Here is a 19,836-nt window from a genome sequence, read left to right as displayed (position 1 = left end):
CTGGGGAAATCACTGTGTCTTAGAGTATATCTTCATCTGCTAAGAGCTCTAGAGCAAGGCACAAAAGAGAAGAATCAATTATTAAAGTTATTTCATTTAAAAAACACCTGTTTCCTACTACAAGTCTCTGTGGGAGTGTAATCTAAGTCAGCAATAAATGGGGGGGAAGCTGATATAAGTGACTCATCTCTCTTATGTGTTAAGTGAATCCCTCCGAGATTATCCTCTGTGTTCTCAGGACTTTGCGTTAAAATCATTTTAGTTCAATATTAAGTGTTTGCCTCCTAAATACACTATTTTGTACTTTAATTTCTGCTTGTCAGAGAGCTAACGGTACAAGGGTGGAGAGGGAAGTGCTGCCTTCTTTTACTAAGTTCTGGTGTTTCTTTTATAGCCTGTTCAATGAACAGAATCAATAGTAAATCTACTTTGTTTTCATTTTATGTTCCTTGTGGTTATCACATCTCTCCAAAACAGATGGTATCCTCTTTAAAATTTAAACCAAGTAATTTTGTAATGAACTTACACACTGGAGTCTGAAGGCAGACATCCCACCAGGACTCCTGGGACTCTTAATGTTTTAAATACATAGCTAAGTCTCTAGAAGCTTAATATCCCTTCAATATAATGTTTTTCTTAATTAAACCTGTAATCTGTGAAGCAATTCCAGAAAGATTGATGAAATAATTGCAGTATGTTCGTTTCAGGGGGTTGCCTTTTTTCAGGCACTGTGAATTCTTCTTGTTCTTCAGTTAATGTTAGGTTTTGTCCTGTTTACCTTTCATGGGGCTTATTGAAGTTTGAGACCTAAAATCCTGTAAAATTTGTCAAAAGTGTGTGAGCCAAATGTACTGCTTTAGGGTTATGTCTGGCACTTTCATACAGTTGCTAAAAAGGGAGGTGGGTAACTTACCTGAATTGTCTTCTGCACTTGTGGAGACTTGCAGTGCAATTTACACTCAATGTCCCAAGTCGTGTAGTAATGTTGGGGACCACTGTGTTGTGATAAAGCCTTCCGGTCTAGTGCTACATAGACTTGTTTGACATAGTAGTTTTCCTTAAACATAGTAGGGAAGGCACTGTGTGTGTTTGAAGGAGATGGGGATTTGTAGTTACAATTTCATCTTTCCTTGTTCGAGTTCTCTGAAAGTTGATGTGTTTCTGTGATTCTCCAGATTGCAAGACTTTGCTCTCTCTTTCAAGTTTTAAGATGTCTTTCACTGTTGCTTCTGTTACTTGGCTTTTAGTGTTTGTTAAATGCTTCAGGCTTTTTGCTCCTTTTGAAATTTCAAGTCCTTCCCAAGTGAATATACCAAGTGGTGAAAGAATCAAATAGAGAAACTTGCTCAATGCTTTGAAGAAAATAATCAGTTAATTCAGTGGCATACAAATACCATCTTGATAGTGCAAGCTATTGACAGAGGGTTCTCCTGTTTCACAGTTATCAGTGCTGTAAGGGAGAAAGCTGCTTGCTCTGTTTCATCAGTGCAAACATTTTGAGTAAGCAGGAGATAAGGGAATGGGGGCAAGTCTTTTGTGCTCGGGGAGTGCTAGGATTAGATTATTTCCATGTAAAATGTGATTTTGGTTTTGATAGGCATGTTTGGAAAGATGAATTCTGTGCAAATCATGTTAATAGAGAAGCAATTGTACCTCGCAGGCAACTCCGTGCTAGCAATTCATCTTTTGAATCAAAGCATAGCATCAGGTTACTCGAACTGCTTTCTGTCGAAGGTGACCTCTGTCCCTTGGTGAAGAGTGCTGTTTAGCAAATACAATTGATGGGTTCTAAACCTGGTTGATGCTGCTTGGCCAGCTTTGGTTGATCTGGACTAAAAGGGTTAGTTCCAACAGAAAATCATGTAGTTCAAGTACAGGTGTGAAATAGTTTGCTTTTATTGGAGAACAAAGTTATTTAGGATTGTGTTTTGCTTGTATCCACCCTGGTAATGGAAGGGAATGTCCCCTGTCTACATGAGTCAGGGTCTGGGGTTTTTTGGGGGGTTTCTTGGGGTTTTCTTTTTACTCTTCCTGCCCCATGCAGTTGCTATTTTTTTGCTGCCCCATCACCTTCCAGTGAATAAGTACATTATTGTAGTCCTGTCTGTAGAGCTCCCTTGCACTCCTTTGTGCCTTACTTCATAGGGCTTAACTTGCTTGTCCTCACTGAGTAATCCTGACCCATCCTGATGTCTTGTGAGTTGTGGGGTGGATGTTTTTCTGTAACTTTTATTAGTGGGAGGTGTTTTTTTAGCCTTTTATGTTGCTTCTGATCATATGTAAATATTCTCAAAACTTGCTTATGTTTCTCATGTTCTTGGCTGTTTGCTCAGGTGCTGTCTGCTTTCCTGTTCAATTTCTGTAAAACACAACCAGATATATTCAGACACTGAAGTCTCTTCCATCCATGTTCCCTGTTATGTTTCTAATTTTAATGTAAATGGCAAGGTCAGGAGCTGCATTCTGGTCCTATATTATGGTGTTATGTCTTTTCATGTATTAAAGCAGTTACTGGCATACATTAAATCTAGGACCTAGTATCATATGTAAGTAATGTACAAAGCCTGAAGTGCTGGACTCTGATACTTCTATGCTTTCAGCTGTTGCTTGACTATTAAAGGTGCATTTTAAAGAAAAGAAATAAATTGTTGAGTTAAACTACTAGCACTTACATTGGTCCTGGGAGAATTTGGGATGTGTGGCTCTACTATGGTGTATATATATCATATATGTATCTATACAAGTTATAATTGCTAAGTGTGCTTTTGTGGCTGCTTTTCAGCCATTCATTACTGCCCCTAATGACATTTTTCCTTGCTAAGTGCTTTTTTAATAAAATCAGTTTCTTCCTCTTACTTCCTGTACGTCAGAGCAAAACCTTTAGGTTGCTACAAGGGAAGGATGGTGCAGGAGCTGGCCCAGGGGAAGCACAGGACTCTGAAGGAAAAATGCAAGCTTATGATGATTTGGAGTATCTGTGAAACTACAGGCTCCTTAGTCTAGGAGAGATGTCCTTGTACATGTATATTTACACAGGATGACCCAGGTATTGTAGTGAAAGATGCTTTAGATAGACGTAAAATGTGAACAGCTTCAAGAGTCTCTTTCTGTACAGTAGAATGAGAGTCCACTGAACCCAAACGCTTTAAGATCAGCTGATTTTTTTTTTTTTTTTTTAAGCATTGTTTCTGAAGATAATTTTACACATCATACAGTGTTCACAGGATTTTTATTTTTTAAGTGGCTATAAAAGAGCTCTCAAAGTTGCTAACAGCAAAGTTAGTGAGCAGGAAAAGCATGAAGAAGATATCAGTGTGTGTTTAGAAAAGGCTGATTATGTGCAATGCTGAGTGGAAAGAGCAAGTATTTATTAACAAGCCTGCTCAGAAGAAAACATGAATAGTATTTTCTCCATGGAATTCCTTCAATTTAGTTTCATTACAGAGCTTCCAGTGTTGCTCAGTTATTTTCCAGTGTATAAAACTTAGTGAGGCTGTACATAAAGCTGTGCGGAAGAGTGTTCGTTCGCTTCCATTTGGCTCTTGATTTAACTGCAGAAGGTATTGACCAAACTTTGCTCATTTCCAGTGTCTCCCATTTGGTAACAAAGCAGCTACAATAGAGGTCTTGCATCCCAGTGCTGGAGTTGTGCTCAAGGAGCTTGATACATGTGGAAGATGTTTCTTTTCTTGAAAACTGGTATTTGCCATTTGCTTATCTCTTCTCACTGCTGCTGTCTGCCTTTCTAAGTGACCAGTCTTTCAGCGCATGCTGGTGCCTTAATGTCTAGAGGTGTAGCTATGGATTGCTGTGATAATTAGGAGGGAATGACACTTTTAATCTTAATTTTTATACTGTATTGGCTGTTAGTTCTAATGAATGAATTGTTTTTCTCTGTGGGTGAGATGTGAGTTTCAAGTGTTCAGCTGATACAGACTTCTCTATGACACTTTTAGAGACTGGTAAAACAGGAGAGGTAACTTCCCTCTTTTTTGATCACTTCCACTGGAGTAAATGGGAATTAAGCAAATCTTACTGTCCCTGCAGAAATGAGTTGGTTTTGGTCAGAAGTGAGTTAATTTAAAATAATAATTTTCTTTTTTCAGATACAAGTCAGGTACTTTTCAGTTGTGTAGGTTGATTTGAGTGTAGTCTTTTATAAACAGTTTTAAAAGTGTTCTTACTTTATCACAAGTGTAGGTAAGTTTCTTTAACAAATATACATAATCAAGCTTGCTTGAATTAAGATTCTTTTATATAAAGCCTTTATTAATCCATCTTGTGTATTATGTTTCATTTCTGAGTATTTGTTCAGAGTTACCTTAAGGTAGAGGCTGCGTATGCAGCTGTATAGGAGGTGGGCTGTCAGTGTCAGATAACATTGTGGTAGATGTTGCTGTTGCAGAGGAAGGGACTGGATTTGAAGGAAAAGGAAGCAATTGCAGTTCTGGGTGAAAGCAGAAGCAGCAGAAACCAGCTTTCCAGCACTGCCCCCACTTGCTTTTCAAGTATTTTCTTCTTCCTGTAGGAATAGTGTGTAGTTGTGCCCCCTTCGTAGAAGCCTGGCACAAGAGAGTGATAAGTAGATGATGTAAGAAAGAGGGGAAGAGGGACTGCCGCTTACTGGGTTGGCAGGAAGGAGGTAACTAAGGGAGGGTGTGCACAAGTTAGAGATTCTTCATCCTAGGATGATGATGGAAGTGTCAGGCCTAAAAGAGAAAAGTGACCTGTGTTGTAGACTCCAGAAACCTTCCTCTTGCTTCCTGCCTTCCAGGAATCCACTGTGTTTCCAGTGCAGGACTGAATTTTGCCTACGCTATCGATGAGTCTGGAGCTGACTCAGTCTTCATGGTACAAATAGTACTTCCTGTTGAGTGGCTGGAGTTTGTGTGACGTACTGCTACTGGGATAAAACTGTTCATCAGAAACTAGTTGTATAGATTGAAAGTGCTTCAAGACCATCATCTAAATGGGAGCATATTTTAATGTCTAAATTACAACACTGGGCTCAGGAGATCTAGAAGCATGAGACACCTCTGACTTGTAACTGCATTTTGTACCATGAACAACTGCTTCCCTCTGTGATTTGAAATGTGAACATACCACTTGCTTTTAACCGATTAGCTTTCACACTGCTAGTAGTGCAGCCCCAGCAGCAGGGAATTCAGCAGGGGTGAGAAAAACCTGCTTGAGAAAGAGAGTAAATGTCTGAACAGCAAGCCTGGCCTGAGCTTCTGCTGCTGTGGTTACACTGCTGCTAGCAACAGCTTATTTGGTTGATCTGAAGTTGGTGTTGCTATGTCTGGGTTAGCTGTATTCAGGCTTGTGACTGTGGGATCAGTTTATCCTTAAACTCTGCTGTTTCTGTCTGTAAGCTGGACTGTCTCACCTGGGTGGCAGTCACTTACCAAGTGTGTCCGAGATATAGGTTGAAAGAGGCTTGTTATGTCAGTAGTGCAGCGTATTGCAGATGCAAGTTCTTAGCCTTTATATAATAGAGGAAATAATAAATTACTTGGGTTTAAAACAGCTTTCTAGACTTCAGTGTAGGGGCAAAATTGTACCTTCTTTGTTTTCTGTAGCTTTGGCACTGTAAAGAGGAGCTGGTGGGTGCTGCTGTGAGGCAGTAGATTGCATTTTAGACTTGGGTTTATTTCAGCAACACAACACTGGGTTAATAATCTGTGAAAAGATCTTAATATTTAGCAAGAAAGAAGTAACAATGAAAACAAAGAACAGCTCAAGTTTTAAAGTGTAGAAAAAAATATCTAAATGGGGTTGTCAAAGAATATTTAGAATAATAGTGGAATCTCATGAGGCAAGTAAAGCTCTTGGGATGCTCTGTGGGGAGTAATCCTACTCTAGCATGGGGTTATTTACTGGGTCTTTTCTGTCTGTGTTTTGTGATGTGCTTATGTATTAAATCTGTGATTTATTATGCAAGCTTTGTATCATGGTGGTAGCACTGCAGAGTTGGATAGCTTTTTAATTTAACATTTGTAGTAGTAATGCCTAATATTGTACACTGGAAACATTATAGTGTTCAGCTTTGCTGTATAATGCTGATTGGAGCAATAATCCAGTGAGACTCAATGATGCTGTTTAATTTATCCATGACATCCCCTTTTGGGACCTTGTTTCTTATTACTTTCCATTTTTGTTTCTGGTTCTATTATTTGCTAAAGCCTGTGCTCTCTGTTGTGAGGTGCTTAATGATTTCTTGTAAGGAAAAAGGATGCTTTCCTCATCAGATTCCCCCATTCTTGCAAATTTATCATTCGTAATAAAAGGCCGGGGGTTATTTGAATCTCTGTAGGTAAACCTGAGCTAAGCTTTCCCCTTTTTTATCTCATAATCACTTCTTTGAGACCAAGGAGAAAATGAAGGCAAAGATAACATAGCAGTGTGTTTCTGGTGAAAGCAGGCAAATGTGACTTCAGTGGCCTGTGGGTTTATATTTGGTAGTACCAGTGCTTGGGAATAGTGTGCAGGAAAGAAGCGTTGTCACTTTGCTGGGGAGTCACCACATGTAGCTCACAGCACAAATGGTTGCATCAGCCCAACAGAAGGTCAGATGTTATGTGGCGTTGAAAATAGTCAGGGCTGTTTAAGATAGCACTGCTGCCAGTGACAGCCTGTAGAAATACAGCCTTTGGCTAAATAGTATTTGTTGCAGCAGCAGTTCGCATCTTGTGCTTGTTTGATTTGAGCCTCTTATTCCAGATTGCATATGCTGCAGATAAATGTCAAAGATATATCCTTTATTGTTGGTTTGTTATTCCTCCTGTTTCTTCTCTTCCATCAGCATCTCCATCCTGCATCAGCATTAATAGAATAAAATTGATAGTAACTGAACCAAATCAGTTGCTTTCAGCTTTCTCCCTGTGCTGCTGAGAAATACAGCAGCCAGAGGAGGCTCAGAACTTCTGGCTGTTGTGTAGGGCGATGGGTGTAGAAGGGCTTTCTCAGCACTTTCTCACTTTGCCCATTGTATGCAGTGTGAGACATGTTTGCTTGAAAATCTCAATATCTAGGATTCTATAAATGATAAAGCTGCTCAGTTGAAAGGCAGAAGGTACTTTGGAAAGACCTCACTTACTGTCGTGGGAATGTTTTTCAGGAGTCAAAGTTGTTTTGCTCAAATGTTCATCAGCAAGTTCTAACTGTTACACAAAATATTTGCCTTTCAGAGGAAAAGAGGTGCTATTAAATGCTTTTAAGGTGCCTGGATACTGAGCAGTTAGTTACAAAAGGCCTTTCAGTAACATTTTGTAACTGAAGCAGATAATGCTGTGTACAATTGCTGTGTGTTTTCCAGACTGGGAACACTACTTTTCATTCCTTTTTTTCTTGTTTTTGTTTTTCTCTCCTTCTCTTGGGTGCTCAGTGAAGGCTTTAGGTGGCATGTAGGCTTACTACATGGTCAAATGTAAAATGTGCACAGGGTAAGCTACATTATTTACATGGTAAACTGTGTAGAATGTGCACATATTTCACATTGAGGTTTGATTTGTAAGTGGGTATTGGTTCTCTAAGGAAATGGCTTACCCTGTTGTTAATGGCAATTGACTTGCATAATATTGTTCTTCTGTAATTATTTGAATAGTTATCATGCTTTAAATTCAGGAAGAAAAATAATACTGCATTACCTGCCTCATTTATCTTAGAACTGGCAGAACCAGCATGAATGTTGGTTTGCAAACATAGTTACACTGGTTTCCTGTGGGTTTAGGGCTGACTTGCATATGTCTTGTGTTTTCTGCAGGGTTCAGTGGTCTCAGTTTAAAGGCTATTTTATATTCAAACTGGAGAAAGTAATGGATGATTTCAGAACCTCAGCTCCTGAACCAAGAGGGCCCCCCAATCCAAACGTGGAATATATTCCCTTCGAAGAGATGAAAGAAAGAATCCTGAAAATTGTCACTGGATTTAATGGGTATGTAGAATTAGTTTTATAAAATCAGGATAACAGAATGTGTTTTCCCTATTTTAGTATCTGTCTGTGACTGTTCATTTCGCTTCCTCAAATAGATGAGCAGAAGCAAAATACACGTACCTTGGAAATACACGTGTCGTGGTTTAAGTTAGCTGAACCCAGGACAACTTGATAGTGTTTTCAGAACTTCCACTTTATTTTTCTGTCTTTGAATGAAAATCAGCACATCCTGTGACATGTCAGTCACTTCAGTGTTTCAATATGTAGTTAGTTTTTAAGTAACACAATTCAATGCAGCATGGCATCCCTCTGTGCGTTTAACAGGTAAAACAGTAAAGTTACATTTCTTTCAATATATTTTGAAATACCCAATTGAAAAGTCTGTTTGTGTTTAGTTCTCAGCTGCTTTGTGGCAGTTCGGTAGCTTTTGAAGAAGTGATACTGTGATGAACCTGGCGTGGCCAGGAGGCAACCTGTCCTTGGTTTTGTGCCAGATTCAAAGCTACAGACGGAGCAATACATGCTAACTGAGAGACTTGGGGTATTTGATCTATTGCTGACAGTGTCTTAAAAGTGTATCGCCTTTGCTGGCTTCGTAATTATGGAAGTTTTTGTTTCCTTCAAAATAAAGCTCCTGATTTATTTTGGTGTCTTATTTGGTGTGTCTGTGTTTTAATAGCTTGTGTAGTATTGTTCATGTTTCTAGCCTGGATGACATACTTCCCATAAGCTGAGTCATCCCGCTGTGGGTCTCAAAAGACTTTTTCAGCATTTTTCTCAGCCTGTCAGTAAATATCCCTGTAACCCTGATGTTCCAGATTTGCAGGTGGTACTAACATGTCCTTAGTATCATGTTTGGATGCTATGTTAATGATTTTTACTGTCATTGTTCCATGCCACTTAATTTATTTGCAGTTTAAGCGTCTCTTATTAATCAGATCTCATCTTGCCTCCTGCCTCCCATTGTTGTTGTGTAGGATACTTCTAAGAATGTGAAATTCAGCAAGTTCTCAGCTACCCAGTATTTATACCAGGCTACTTCACTGGAGGAATTTCTAAACAAACCTATCCTTTATGCCTCTCTCCCACCTTCTCTAGCTTTTTGTTAATGCTTCTCTGCCCACAAAATTTGTAATGTTCTCACAGGGAGAAAGCTAATGGATGGACTGCTGTTATCTTCTCTTGTTCCACATGTTCTAAACAAACCTCTGGATGACAAGTCTGGAGCTTACTCTGTGGCCCTGCTATTTTGATCTATTGCTGTAGCACTTAAGAGTGCTCAACTTCCTCATACTTTGAAGTGAACCACCCAACCTTTGAGGAAGCAAAATCGTGTGCATTAGTTACCTTAAAGAAAATAATACTTTGGGATGTTTCAGAAGCTAAGGTTGTAGAATAGCTCATAGCTCATCCTGTAACTCCCACAGTGAAGATCTGGTTGTGAAAGCTGAATCATGTGGTGAGGTGTCCAAAAAGTATCAACAAGCCAGGTTTTGGTTGGTGCGATTTGGTATACTCAGGCTTCTTGTTTAGAGTTATTTGATGCTGTTTCAGGGTGCCATGGTGGAGAAGGAAGCCACTTGATGTGACTTTATTATTAGGATGGTTTTATTGGTGTTTGTGTAAGAGTGAGGGAAAGAGTTCAGTAAAAGTAGCTAAGTCTTTTAAACTTCTTTTTAAAGTCAAGGAAGTAATGAATTAAGAATGACCCCTGGTTTGGGGTCTTTCTAGAGGAATTATCTTTCAAAGAAAGCACAAATTGGCTGTTTTAACCTTACTGTACCTCACTTGACATTGTGTAATATGCTTGCAGAGCCAAATTCTCATGCTGTCTGTACTTTAGAATGCTTTGGAGTAGGAACTTCTTGAAAGACTTGCAGTTTTCTTTATCTTTTCCTAGTGAAGCAGAAAGTTCTGAGGTAAGTTATCGGGGATCTCTGACAGAGGAGTCTTCACAGCATGAATAAAATAAACATCATAATCCAGCTTTTAATTTATGTACAGTTTTTTGCTACTATTTAATATAGTTGTTAGAGATAATTTTCCCAGATCCCTCTTGAATCCTGTCCTTCTGTGAATCCATGGTGAATCTTTGGTTTGTAATTCATCCTGAACTGTAGTGCTGGGAAGTGCAGTTTTGAGTGTGTTTGTATAAGATTTGAAGTGGTTAGTTTCAGTAGGCACATTAGGACTATGCACACAGCTCATGTACCAAACTAATTAAATTTCAAGCACTGAAGATCAATTCTCATAGTGCTCACAAACTTCTACATTGGTGTTCATGTATAAACTTACACCAAGTTCAGTTACTTCTATTTTAAACTAATTTAGTTTTACTGAGAAGAATTCATTAGGTGAAGTTAACAGGCTTTTGCCACCTAGAAACATTTAGGAATGTTGAACAAATGACATGCAGAGATGATAGTGTGACACTTGGTGCCATCTGCTGCTCGATAAACGAAGTTCAGTTTGCAGTGGAAAATTTTGGAGGGAAATGAACTGCTTTAGGCTTTTGTTTAAACAACTTCTTATAACTGAGAGTAAAATAGGAAGGTAACTTCTGGAGTTAGTTGCAGGCTGCACACTTGGAGTATGCTTATTCCCCAAGTAGCCAGAATTACTGATCTTCAAAAATAGTTCATGTATTGGCACTTGGGGTGTCCCACCAGGTACAGCTGAATACAAATGAGGCAGTGACTCTCCAGGACACTGGCTGATTTGGCTGGTGAAAAATAATCTATAATTCTGAGTATTTTTATTTCTGTGAAAGAAATGGATTTTGAATGGACAGTCTAAAAAAAAAATTACCAAGTCTCTAATTATAGACTTTTCAACCCAAACCCAAAATGGCCATCAGTGAGAAACAGGAGGTACAATTAGTACTGTACCTGTGTGGGGAAGTTTAACAGATCGGGTAACTTCTTTGTGATTGAACTAGAGTTGGGAATTTCATTAAAAGAGGGCACGACACAGAAGCCGAACATCATGAAGAATTTGGGTGTCAGAAGGATTACTGATTGACCAAAAGTTGCTTAACAGCAGCACAACTTGATTTGATACGAAGGAAGCTTTAGGAAATGAGTAATGTCAGAACGATTGTCAAGCTTAAAAGCCTTCGTGTAATAAAATGAATTAAAAGGAACACTCCTTTCTGGTTTGTTCTTGTTTGTACTTAGCGTTTTTGGGGAATGAGGGAGAAGATAGGTTTCCCCTTGCTATTTTGACCCAGAAGTATCTTGCCTGTGTGCCAGAACACTTGGTTTCTGCCATCGTTCTTGCTTTTAAGCAATAACATAACAAATGTTTTAGCCTTTTGTCTTACAGCATTACTTTCTGCAAGTGTTTATGTATTTAATGCTTCATCAGCTGTATTCTAACTCTGCACAGCTGATTGCTGGAGGCTTAACTTCATCTTTCCTCGGAAGTCAAGTAAAGCTAAGTTGGTGTGGTGTAATTCAGGGCAGATAGCAAGGGAAGGCATTAACTAGCAGGATAAATGTGGTATGTACCTTCTGTGCTGTACTTCAGGTAGTGGTGTTGGAACTAGGGCTAAGGGTGGCTGCATTGTAGCCTACCTCCTTACAGTCTTCCAGTTGGGGGCTATAACTTCCACAGTAACGTTATACAGACAGCTCTTTTAAAAACATTATTAAATTGTTGATACTGGTGGCTGATTACTGCTTGCTTTTAGTTAAAGTGTTATGTAGTATGATATATCGTGGCTATGCTGACCCGTTTGCACTGAACTAATGGTAGATCTGTGCATCTTTAAGATATGGCTTTTTAGCTAATGAACTAAGCTTGAGACACATACTGTGTTAGTCAGTGAAATAGGCTTAAGAGTCTGTCCACAGAGTTCATCAGGAAATAAAAGTTAAATTTTTACATAACTTACAAAATAGGGATACACATGCATGTATAAGTCTGTACAGATACTGCTCCAGATTTGGTGTATCAGTCGTATTCCCAATAAAAAAGTGGTTCTTCAGTACTGGATTGTATCAGATATTCTTCATAGACGAATTACTGAAATGTTTATGGCTTCAACTTCAAATAGTGAACTGTAAAAATGTATGATTCTGCATTCTTTTATTGCAAAAACCTTAATATCTTACTATTTTGTCAGAAGCTTGTTAAAATGTGATACTGTGAATGTGCAATGAAAGCGTGTGACACCTCGGGTAACTAGTAAATGTATGTAAAGACTTGATTGTTCGAAAGGTCACTTTCTCCTGTAAGTAGGGGTGAAATGGGGTGCAGAATTGTCAGGAACCAGAGTGTGTGAATGTGGTACATATGGGTTGATGTGTCTTGCTCTGAATTTAGTTATTTTTACTGAGCTGTTCTCTGATAGCTAAGTATACTGCCCAGTTGTGGCTGAGTATTTGTAATAGCTGAAGACTCAATAGTTCTACTAATTCCAACGTTTAATGCTTTTTCTGTAAATGTATTTTGTAAAATATGAAATAAACTATGAGTTGAGAGGGGTTTTTTAGCTCTAGTGTATGACTCATTTGTTTGGCATCACTTACCATTTCTGTTCCATACATTTGAATAATAAATACAGTCTTAAACTATTTTCCTGTTGATGATCTGATTTCCTTTTTGTTGTTTTAATGAATCATTTGAGTTGTGGGAAGATGTATTTAGGATTCTACTAAAGCATTTTGTGGTGGTGAGCACAAAAGATGGTGGCTTGTTACCTCAGTGTATGAGATGGGGGGGGGGGAAATAAGGCCTTGAGTTACTGCTCTATATTGCTGCTGATGACAAATGTCAGTACTGTTTCCTTTCTATTTTCTCAGTAAGGGGAAGGAGGCATTAATGCTACTTCCTCACCGTCATACTCATTAAAATCGAATTTAATTGTTGTAAATCTTATTTCCTTGCAGCATCCCCTTCACTATTCAGCGACTCTGTGAGTTGCTGACAGATCCTAGGAGGAATTACACAGGAACAGACAAATTTTTAAGAGGTGTGGAAAAGGTATGTACATTTCTGAGAGAGAACACGGCTAAACAGGGACAACTACCACTTAAATAACTTCTGAATTGCTGCCAAAGGTCTGTTAGTTTCATTATGACTCATAGCCATAGTATAGCTAGTAGCTACTCTAAGTACATGACTTTGTTTCATAACTTATTTTAAATCTGCTTTTTGATGTTAAAAGTTAAGACATAAAAATAAATCTCAGGGCTGTGACTGTGGTGTTTCCTACTCACTGTGCCCTACTCAAACTGTTGTTTGTAGTGGGTGTAAACTCACTCTTTGTTTTGAGTTGTAGCTATAAATAATGAAACAATCAGCTGAAATAACTTTTAAATTTTTTGATCAGGCATTTCCTTCACATCTGGGTTCAGATTAGATCCAGGAGGCGAAGGAGAAGGGAGACCTCTTTCCCCAATGTCTTTCATTTCAGTATTTAAACCCTCTTTGTAGAGGACTGTGCCTTCATAAAAGCATATAGATGTCTAACAGTATTTTATAGCTTAGGTCAGAATGTGGGATCAGTCAAAAGCAGATCATGGGCTTTCAGGATGTGGTTCCACATAGGATTTTCTGGGTGGCAAAATTGGCTTAAGTTTCCTACTTCAACTACTTGGTCAAAGAAAGTTTAACTTGTAAATGGATTGATTTTTCCCTGTTACAGCGGATGCAGTCAGGTGTATTCTTGCGAGATAAGATGGAAGGAGATGGTCAGGAATAAATGAGACAGGGATTTCACAATTTGCAGTTTCTTAGCCAACAAGATCTGTGAAACCACACCTCAGGCTTTATGGAGAGCCCTCATCAAAGTTCATCTGGGTTAATTCAGCTGGCTCTCTGAAAAAAGCCCCCCTGTGTAATTGGGCTGTGTATTGATTTGAAGAGACAAACTTCCCTGACTTTTAAGCTAGGTTTCTAGATGTAAAAACTCACGTAGTTTGCAGTGTCATTCAGGAGGAGAGGTGGCAGAGCAAAACATACCAAATTAATCATTATTTCTGCCCTTTTATATGTGGGGCCGAAATAATCTAACATTGGAAATATGGCTGTGTCGAAAATAGCTAATAGTGCTTGTGCACTTCTGAAAGCAGGGCTTGTGTATGGAATAGAGCATTGCTCCAGCAGTTCAGAATTTGATCAGCATTTTGGAATGCTTTGTTTTCCAGAGATACTTCAGTTAGAAATTACAAACACTTTGGCCTGAGGCTTAATGTGCTGGTCTCATTGTGAGAGTAGCCTCCTTATAAAAAATATTGATTTTTAGTGTAATTATGGCCTGACCTTGTGAAGGGGGAGCAGGGGTACTTTTTATGTATCTGTTATCTGTTGGTAGCTTTCAACCCAATTTTCTGTGGAGATACTTTAGCAGATATGACCAAAATCCTGTAACTATTTAGTTTTGGGGTGTTGTCAAGAGCTGAAGCTTCTGTGTCTGAACCCATACATTGTTTGTGTATTACAGAATGTCATGGTTGTCAGCTGTGTATATCCATCTTCAGAGTAAGTATAATCTTTTTTCCTTGAAATTTTAAGCTTGTGTTAGAAGGGGGAGACTGTGTCTAATATTTCTCACTCGTAGTAGTTGTATCCGGAAGACAGACATGCAGAGTTCAGTTTTCTTTATCACTAGTTAACAGTAGTGCTAGTGGTCTGCAAGCATTACCTGCAGTAGTTTGGAAATGAGCAACCAGCTTTGTAACTGGATATGGTACAGGTCAGTGTTATCCCTGAACACTAAGCTGCTGTTTTGTACCATAGCTGGTGGTGGAAACAATGGATACCCCTCTAACTGTTGCACTGTGAATTCATATCCCAGCCTGTTTCCCTTGTATGACCAGGGTAGAGAACCCCCTGAGGACCAGGGGAGACACTATTTGAGTTAAAGCAAACAAGCTTAAAGTAAGTTAAAGTTCCTTTATGAATAACTTTTGTTTGTTTGCTTTTGTTAGGAAAAATAATTCCAATAGTTTAAATCGGATGAATGGTGTTATGTTCCCAGGAAACTCACCAGGGTATTCTGACAGGTAAGTTCAGTTTTGGGAGTTAACTTTTTCTGGATAAAAGCAAGGTAGTTCTGGAAATAGCTGGTTTAGATCTCTTATTGCCTCAAAAAATGGGGTGTGACCTGGAATTCTGGGGGAAGGAGGGTAGAGGAGCCATGAGCATACACACTGTGTACTCTGTATTTTTAATCTTTGTGTGACTTTGTTTAGATTTTATTTCAAGTTCTATCGTAGTTTGCATTTGCAGGCAAGGAATTTTTTTATTCCATATAAAGTAGCAAAGTACCTGACCTATTTTGTTCTGCTTTGGTGACTTCTTAAAACAAAGTTATAGCTGCTTTCTGCCTATTACGAACAAATCACTTTGCTAAAAGGATGGGTTGGTTTTGTATTGTTGTTTTTAAGGTCTAATGTGAATGGTCCTGGAACTCCCAGACCAGTAAATCGACCGAAGGTTTCGTTGTCAACTCCTATGACAACAAACGGTTTGCCGGACAGTGCGGAACATAAAGACTCGAGCTTGCAGCAAACAGAAGACAAAAAACACAGGTTGGTGAGGAGGATGTACTGTGAGGTTTTGTTAGTCTCAGTTTTTTCACTTAGATGTAAAAAATAAAGAGAATGGCCACCTCAGGTATGTATAATTAAGTCTTAACAGCCAAGTATCTGCAGCAGGATTTGATGTGTGCTTTTACTGCTGTTTGGGTGTCTAGATAACTCTTAGCTCAAGTTCCTCAGTTGCAGTAACACATCTTGTAAGTGTATGTGATGCATAGTAAAAATGAAGAATCAGTAATAGAGTTCAGGAACCCACAATTACCATGTTGGGATGTCAAACTCTAACAAGATACAGTATTTCATAAGCACTTGCCACTAATTCCTACAGTGGGAGCTGTCTGTAATTTGGACCCACCAGAGCAGCCTGACCACTCTGCATTTTCATCAGCAATCGGGAGGAGCAATGGCTTTGAGGTTTTGTGGTGTAATAAGTTAAGTGAATTCTACTGTTACCTCTTGCAGAGTGTTTAACTTGAGGTAGCTGCTACTTTTTCTTGTGTGTGATGAGATACAGAATGTTCTTCTTCAATAATAACTACAGCTGCTCTTGTTGTTTATAGTGAATCACCAGCATCTGAATCAGAAGGTGCTCAGAGCAGCCCAGTAAAAAATAAACATTCTGAAGATGATCCTGCAGAAGCAGAAGGACATGAGGTAAAAAGACTTAAATTTGACAAGGAAGGGGAAGCCAGAGATGCACCTAACCAAACTGCCTCCAGTGAAGTTTCTGTAGGCATGGGGGAAGAGACAGAGACATCCTCTACATCTCAGGATAAAGAAAAAGATGCTGCTTGTGCCAGACAGCACTGTACAGAGGAAGAGGAGGAAGGTATTTCAGATTTTATTGTCTTTGTGCATTTTCCAAGGAGCTGGGGTTTTTGCTGGAGGCCAGTGCTATTGGGATTGCCGAGTGTCGCCATATTTGTGCACAAAGATGAGCTGCTTGTTCATCCTTCAGTTTTGCATAACTTGGCAATTCTGTTATTTGTTTCTTTGTCCTACATCTCTATTACGTGTACAAAATGTACTTAAGATCCTCTTGGGCAGTAAATGACATGAGGGTGGTAATGATGCACAAAGAACTTGAGAATCACTACTTTAGGGTATCATGATATGTGCTCTTCTCCAGAATGGGGGTGGGTTCTATCTGCATTTGACTGTATTAATAATATAAATTACTGAAATACAGATACAAAGTTATGTTCTTTCCATATAGAAAATTAATTATGTTCATTTTCTATATGAATGAGGAAGCTGAGCAACAACCTCTTCAGATCTTATTAGAACAGTGGAAACTACCTCACTCTAAGGCAGGCCCTATACCTGATTAAAAATAATATTTTTTACATATTCTCCAAAGTTTCCTTTTAATATTAATTTTTTTGAGACTCATATTTGGAAAATGTTCCTCTAGATGATGGTGGGTGTACACTTGAAACACTCATGTCTTCAACACTTCCAAAAGACTGCCTCTGAAGACAAGTGAAGGAGTGTGGGGGAGCAAGCAAAAGTTACTTGTTAGCCTGTGTCCTTATCCACTGAAGCTTAATTAAGCAAAACAACCTATTTAATTAAAAAAATGGACTTTATGGTATGTTAGAATGGTTTGGCTGTCCTGATGAAGCTGGCTAATACTTTACATCTTCTAATAAAATCAGGGCTTGTCCCAGGCTGTGTTGCAGAAGTATTGCTGGGGATGGAGAGTAGCAGGGTTAAGAAATGGTTAGAAATGCCTTAGTAATACTGTACTTTCCCTGTTTCTAGAGTCCTTCATGTCTCCCAGAAACGTTGGTCCAGACAGAAAAGATCAAGACAAAGACACTGAATCCTCAACTGTGAATGAAGAGACCTCTGAGGAGAACAATCAAATGGAGGAGTCTGATCAGTCTCAAGCAGAGAAGGATTTACACTCGGATGACAGTGAAACTAGCGGATCTGCCAGTAGTGGAGCTGACTGCAGTGAAACGGAGGAGTCAGGGTCCTATGCTAGTGAAACTCCAGAGACATCATCAGAGACCCCGATGGAAAACAGCAATGAAGCCACAGAAGCTGCAGATGAACCTATGGAGCAAGACTAATTTAAATACACTTAGATGCAGTATTTTCCATAAGGCTCCGGTTTTACACTGTATAAATAATTTTATGTAATAAAGTGGACCTTTAGTTTTACAAAAAAAGGAAAAAAAGCAGGTTGTAAAATAAACTTCTCCATGGATTGAACCTTGAAAGAGTTGTACATGATAAGAACTGTGACTACCAGCTCCTTCAGGTCCTGCTTACCGCTGAACTTTCGTTTGGTCAAATCAGTGGTTTGTGTATAGTTTTTTTTATTTAGAATAAAAGTTTTTAAACTGGAAGGTAATTATAATTTTGACAACTTTTTTGGAGATTACCACACCTAGTTGTATGTAAGCAAGAAAGCTTTTTTTGTCTTTGTCTTTTTCTGACAGCTCTAGCAGTTACTTCATATTTTGGTTACAGTTTGAACATTTGACATGTGAACTTACGGGGTTTCATGCTGGTTTCCAGATTTTTATTTGAATACACACTATGAAACCTTATGTTGTGTGTTTCAAATGTGTTACATTTCACACACATATATATGCACGCATGCACACGTATGTGTACCCTCACTGTTCTAAGGGGGAAATGGTATATTTTTCTGTTTCTATAAAAGATAAACACAGCAAATACTTTTTTCTATAGGAAAAGACTGAGTTCACCTCTCAAGGCACTTTGTTTTGCCTCTGGAAAAATGAAACAAAGGAAATCTGGCCCATGTGAAACCCTGGAACTACTAACGTTGAAAACACCACAGTAAACACATTCCAAGAGAACTGTTCAGGTTACAACACTTTTGTATACTTCTGAGGTGCCTGAGTGAAAGGATTTCATTTATTTATGAGAAAATGTGCTTTATGTTGAGAACGTTGTAATCAAAACATTAGCTTAAACTTTTGTAGGAGGAACGTTTGAAAATATGATAAGAAAATACCTTGGAAGAAACAAACAGGTACTTGTCTTTTCGAATGCTTCTCGGAGCATTGTGAATATTGTAGAGAAGTCTCAATTACCTGAAGGTATGCGGATGGCCATCGGTAAGCTCACACCACTGTATTGGAAGAATTAATCCATGACCATAGTTACGTACCTGAGCTGAATGACTGAAGGGTTTAGGGGTGCAGAGAAATCACCACGATTTGTACGACATTTTGGAAGTGAACTAAATATTTTTGAACATGCTACTTTGACAGCCAGTGTTTCATTGTTTTTTTTCCAGACCAGCTCAAAGCACAAACTACTGCTTTAAACTCTTGACATTTTCCAGTTCCCATATTTAAAGACATGCAAGCTGCAACCTCCCGGTCACAATTACTGGCTGCCAAATTTCTACCTGTTTCTTCAACTGTACCTTTTTGATATTTAGAATTTTTAAATTTCTGTAAAGTAGATTTTTTTGTAGATTGTAACGAGTGCTCACTGCCATTGTGGAACGGTATATAATTGTATAATTCCTGTGTGTAAACTGAATGCTTGGGCTTTCAATACAGTATTCATATAAAGCAATAAATATTAATGTTATGAAATATCCGAGTACATTTTTATCAGAATTGTCCCTCTTTTTGGTTTTTAAGTTCACAGCTGAAGTACAAAAATGACCTCTAAAATGCATGCTGATAGTTTCTTGTACTACTACATGGTATGCTTGGGATTGTGCGGGGAGAATCTTTGGTTTTGATTAATACCAGAATAATTTGGCTTAAAGGGAATGTTTATGAAGTTATTTCTTGCTGATGTTACCTTTCAAGTTCTCAGCTGACGGGATTCTGGGAGGTGCTTGCCAAAACAAGTAAACATCTTACTGATGGAGATCCCCTTACAGAAGGAAAATTGTACTGTGACTCACGAACATTGTGCTGAAGGGTTGGATGTGCGTTATAAAACTAAAGGACTGAACCAAAATGTTGCAATTAGGAAAGTTTAAAATACAGTGACATCTTACACTGCTTTGGTCTTGGGTCTTTCTTTTTTTAATATTTTGCCAATGAGAAAATTTTAAGATTTATAAGTTCAGAGATTTCTGAAGTTTTCTTTAGACTGTTTATTTGTGAAGATACTGTCAATAAACTTGTTCTTTAAGCACCTGTGACCTTCTGCTACGTTTGTTTTAGCAACAGTATTGCCAAGACTTGGAGGAGAACTTTTGACATATGGGTCCACTTAAATGTCTGCTGTTGTTGTTGCCATGGCTATTAAAGCATGATTTCATTTTAACATCACAGTAAGCATCTTAATGCAAAGTATGGGCCTACATTTAAAGATTGCACTTACTAAATCCGAGAAGATTACTCC

General features: G+C 38.5%; 1 protein-coding gene across 1 annotated transcript in view; it reads left to right on the top strand.

Moving 5' to 3' along the window:
• PPP4R2 (protein phosphatase 4 regulatory subunit 2) overlaps window positions 1–19,487 on the top strand; it is a 32,335-nt gene extending 12,848 nt beyond the window's left edge. Inside the window, exons 3-9 of the mRNA XM_030500302.1 lie at window positions 7,766–7,936; window positions 12,829–12,922; window positions 14,385–14,422; window positions 14,872–14,946; window positions 15,331–15,474; window positions 16,044–16,312; window positions 17,248–19,487. Coding sequence (XP_030356162.1) covers window positions 7,766–7,936; window positions 12,829–12,922; window positions 14,385–14,422; window positions 14,872–14,946; window positions 15,331–15,474; window positions 16,044–16,312; window positions 17,248–17,561 — 1,105 coding nt within the window. The 3' untranslated portion in view covers window positions 17,562–19,487. The remainder of the gene's footprint in view (window positions 1–7,765; window positions 7,937–12,828; window positions 12,923–14,384; window positions 14,423–14,871; window positions 14,947–15,330; window positions 15,475–16,043; window positions 16,313–17,247) is intronic.
• Window positions 19,488–19,836: the final 349 nt, after the last annotated feature.

The sequence above is a fragment of the Strigops habroptila genome, chromosome 11 (assembly GCF_004027225.2).
Source record: "Strigops habroptila isolate Jane chromosome 11, bStrHab1.2.pri, whole genome shotgun sequence".
NCBI classification, from domain to species: domain Eukaryota; kingdom Metazoa; phylum Chordata; class Aves; order Psittaciformes; family Psittacidae; genus Strigops; species Strigops habroptila.
The sequence above is the reverse complement of the archived record's forward strand: the minus strand, read 5'-3'. Positions and strand labels throughout refer to the sequence as shown.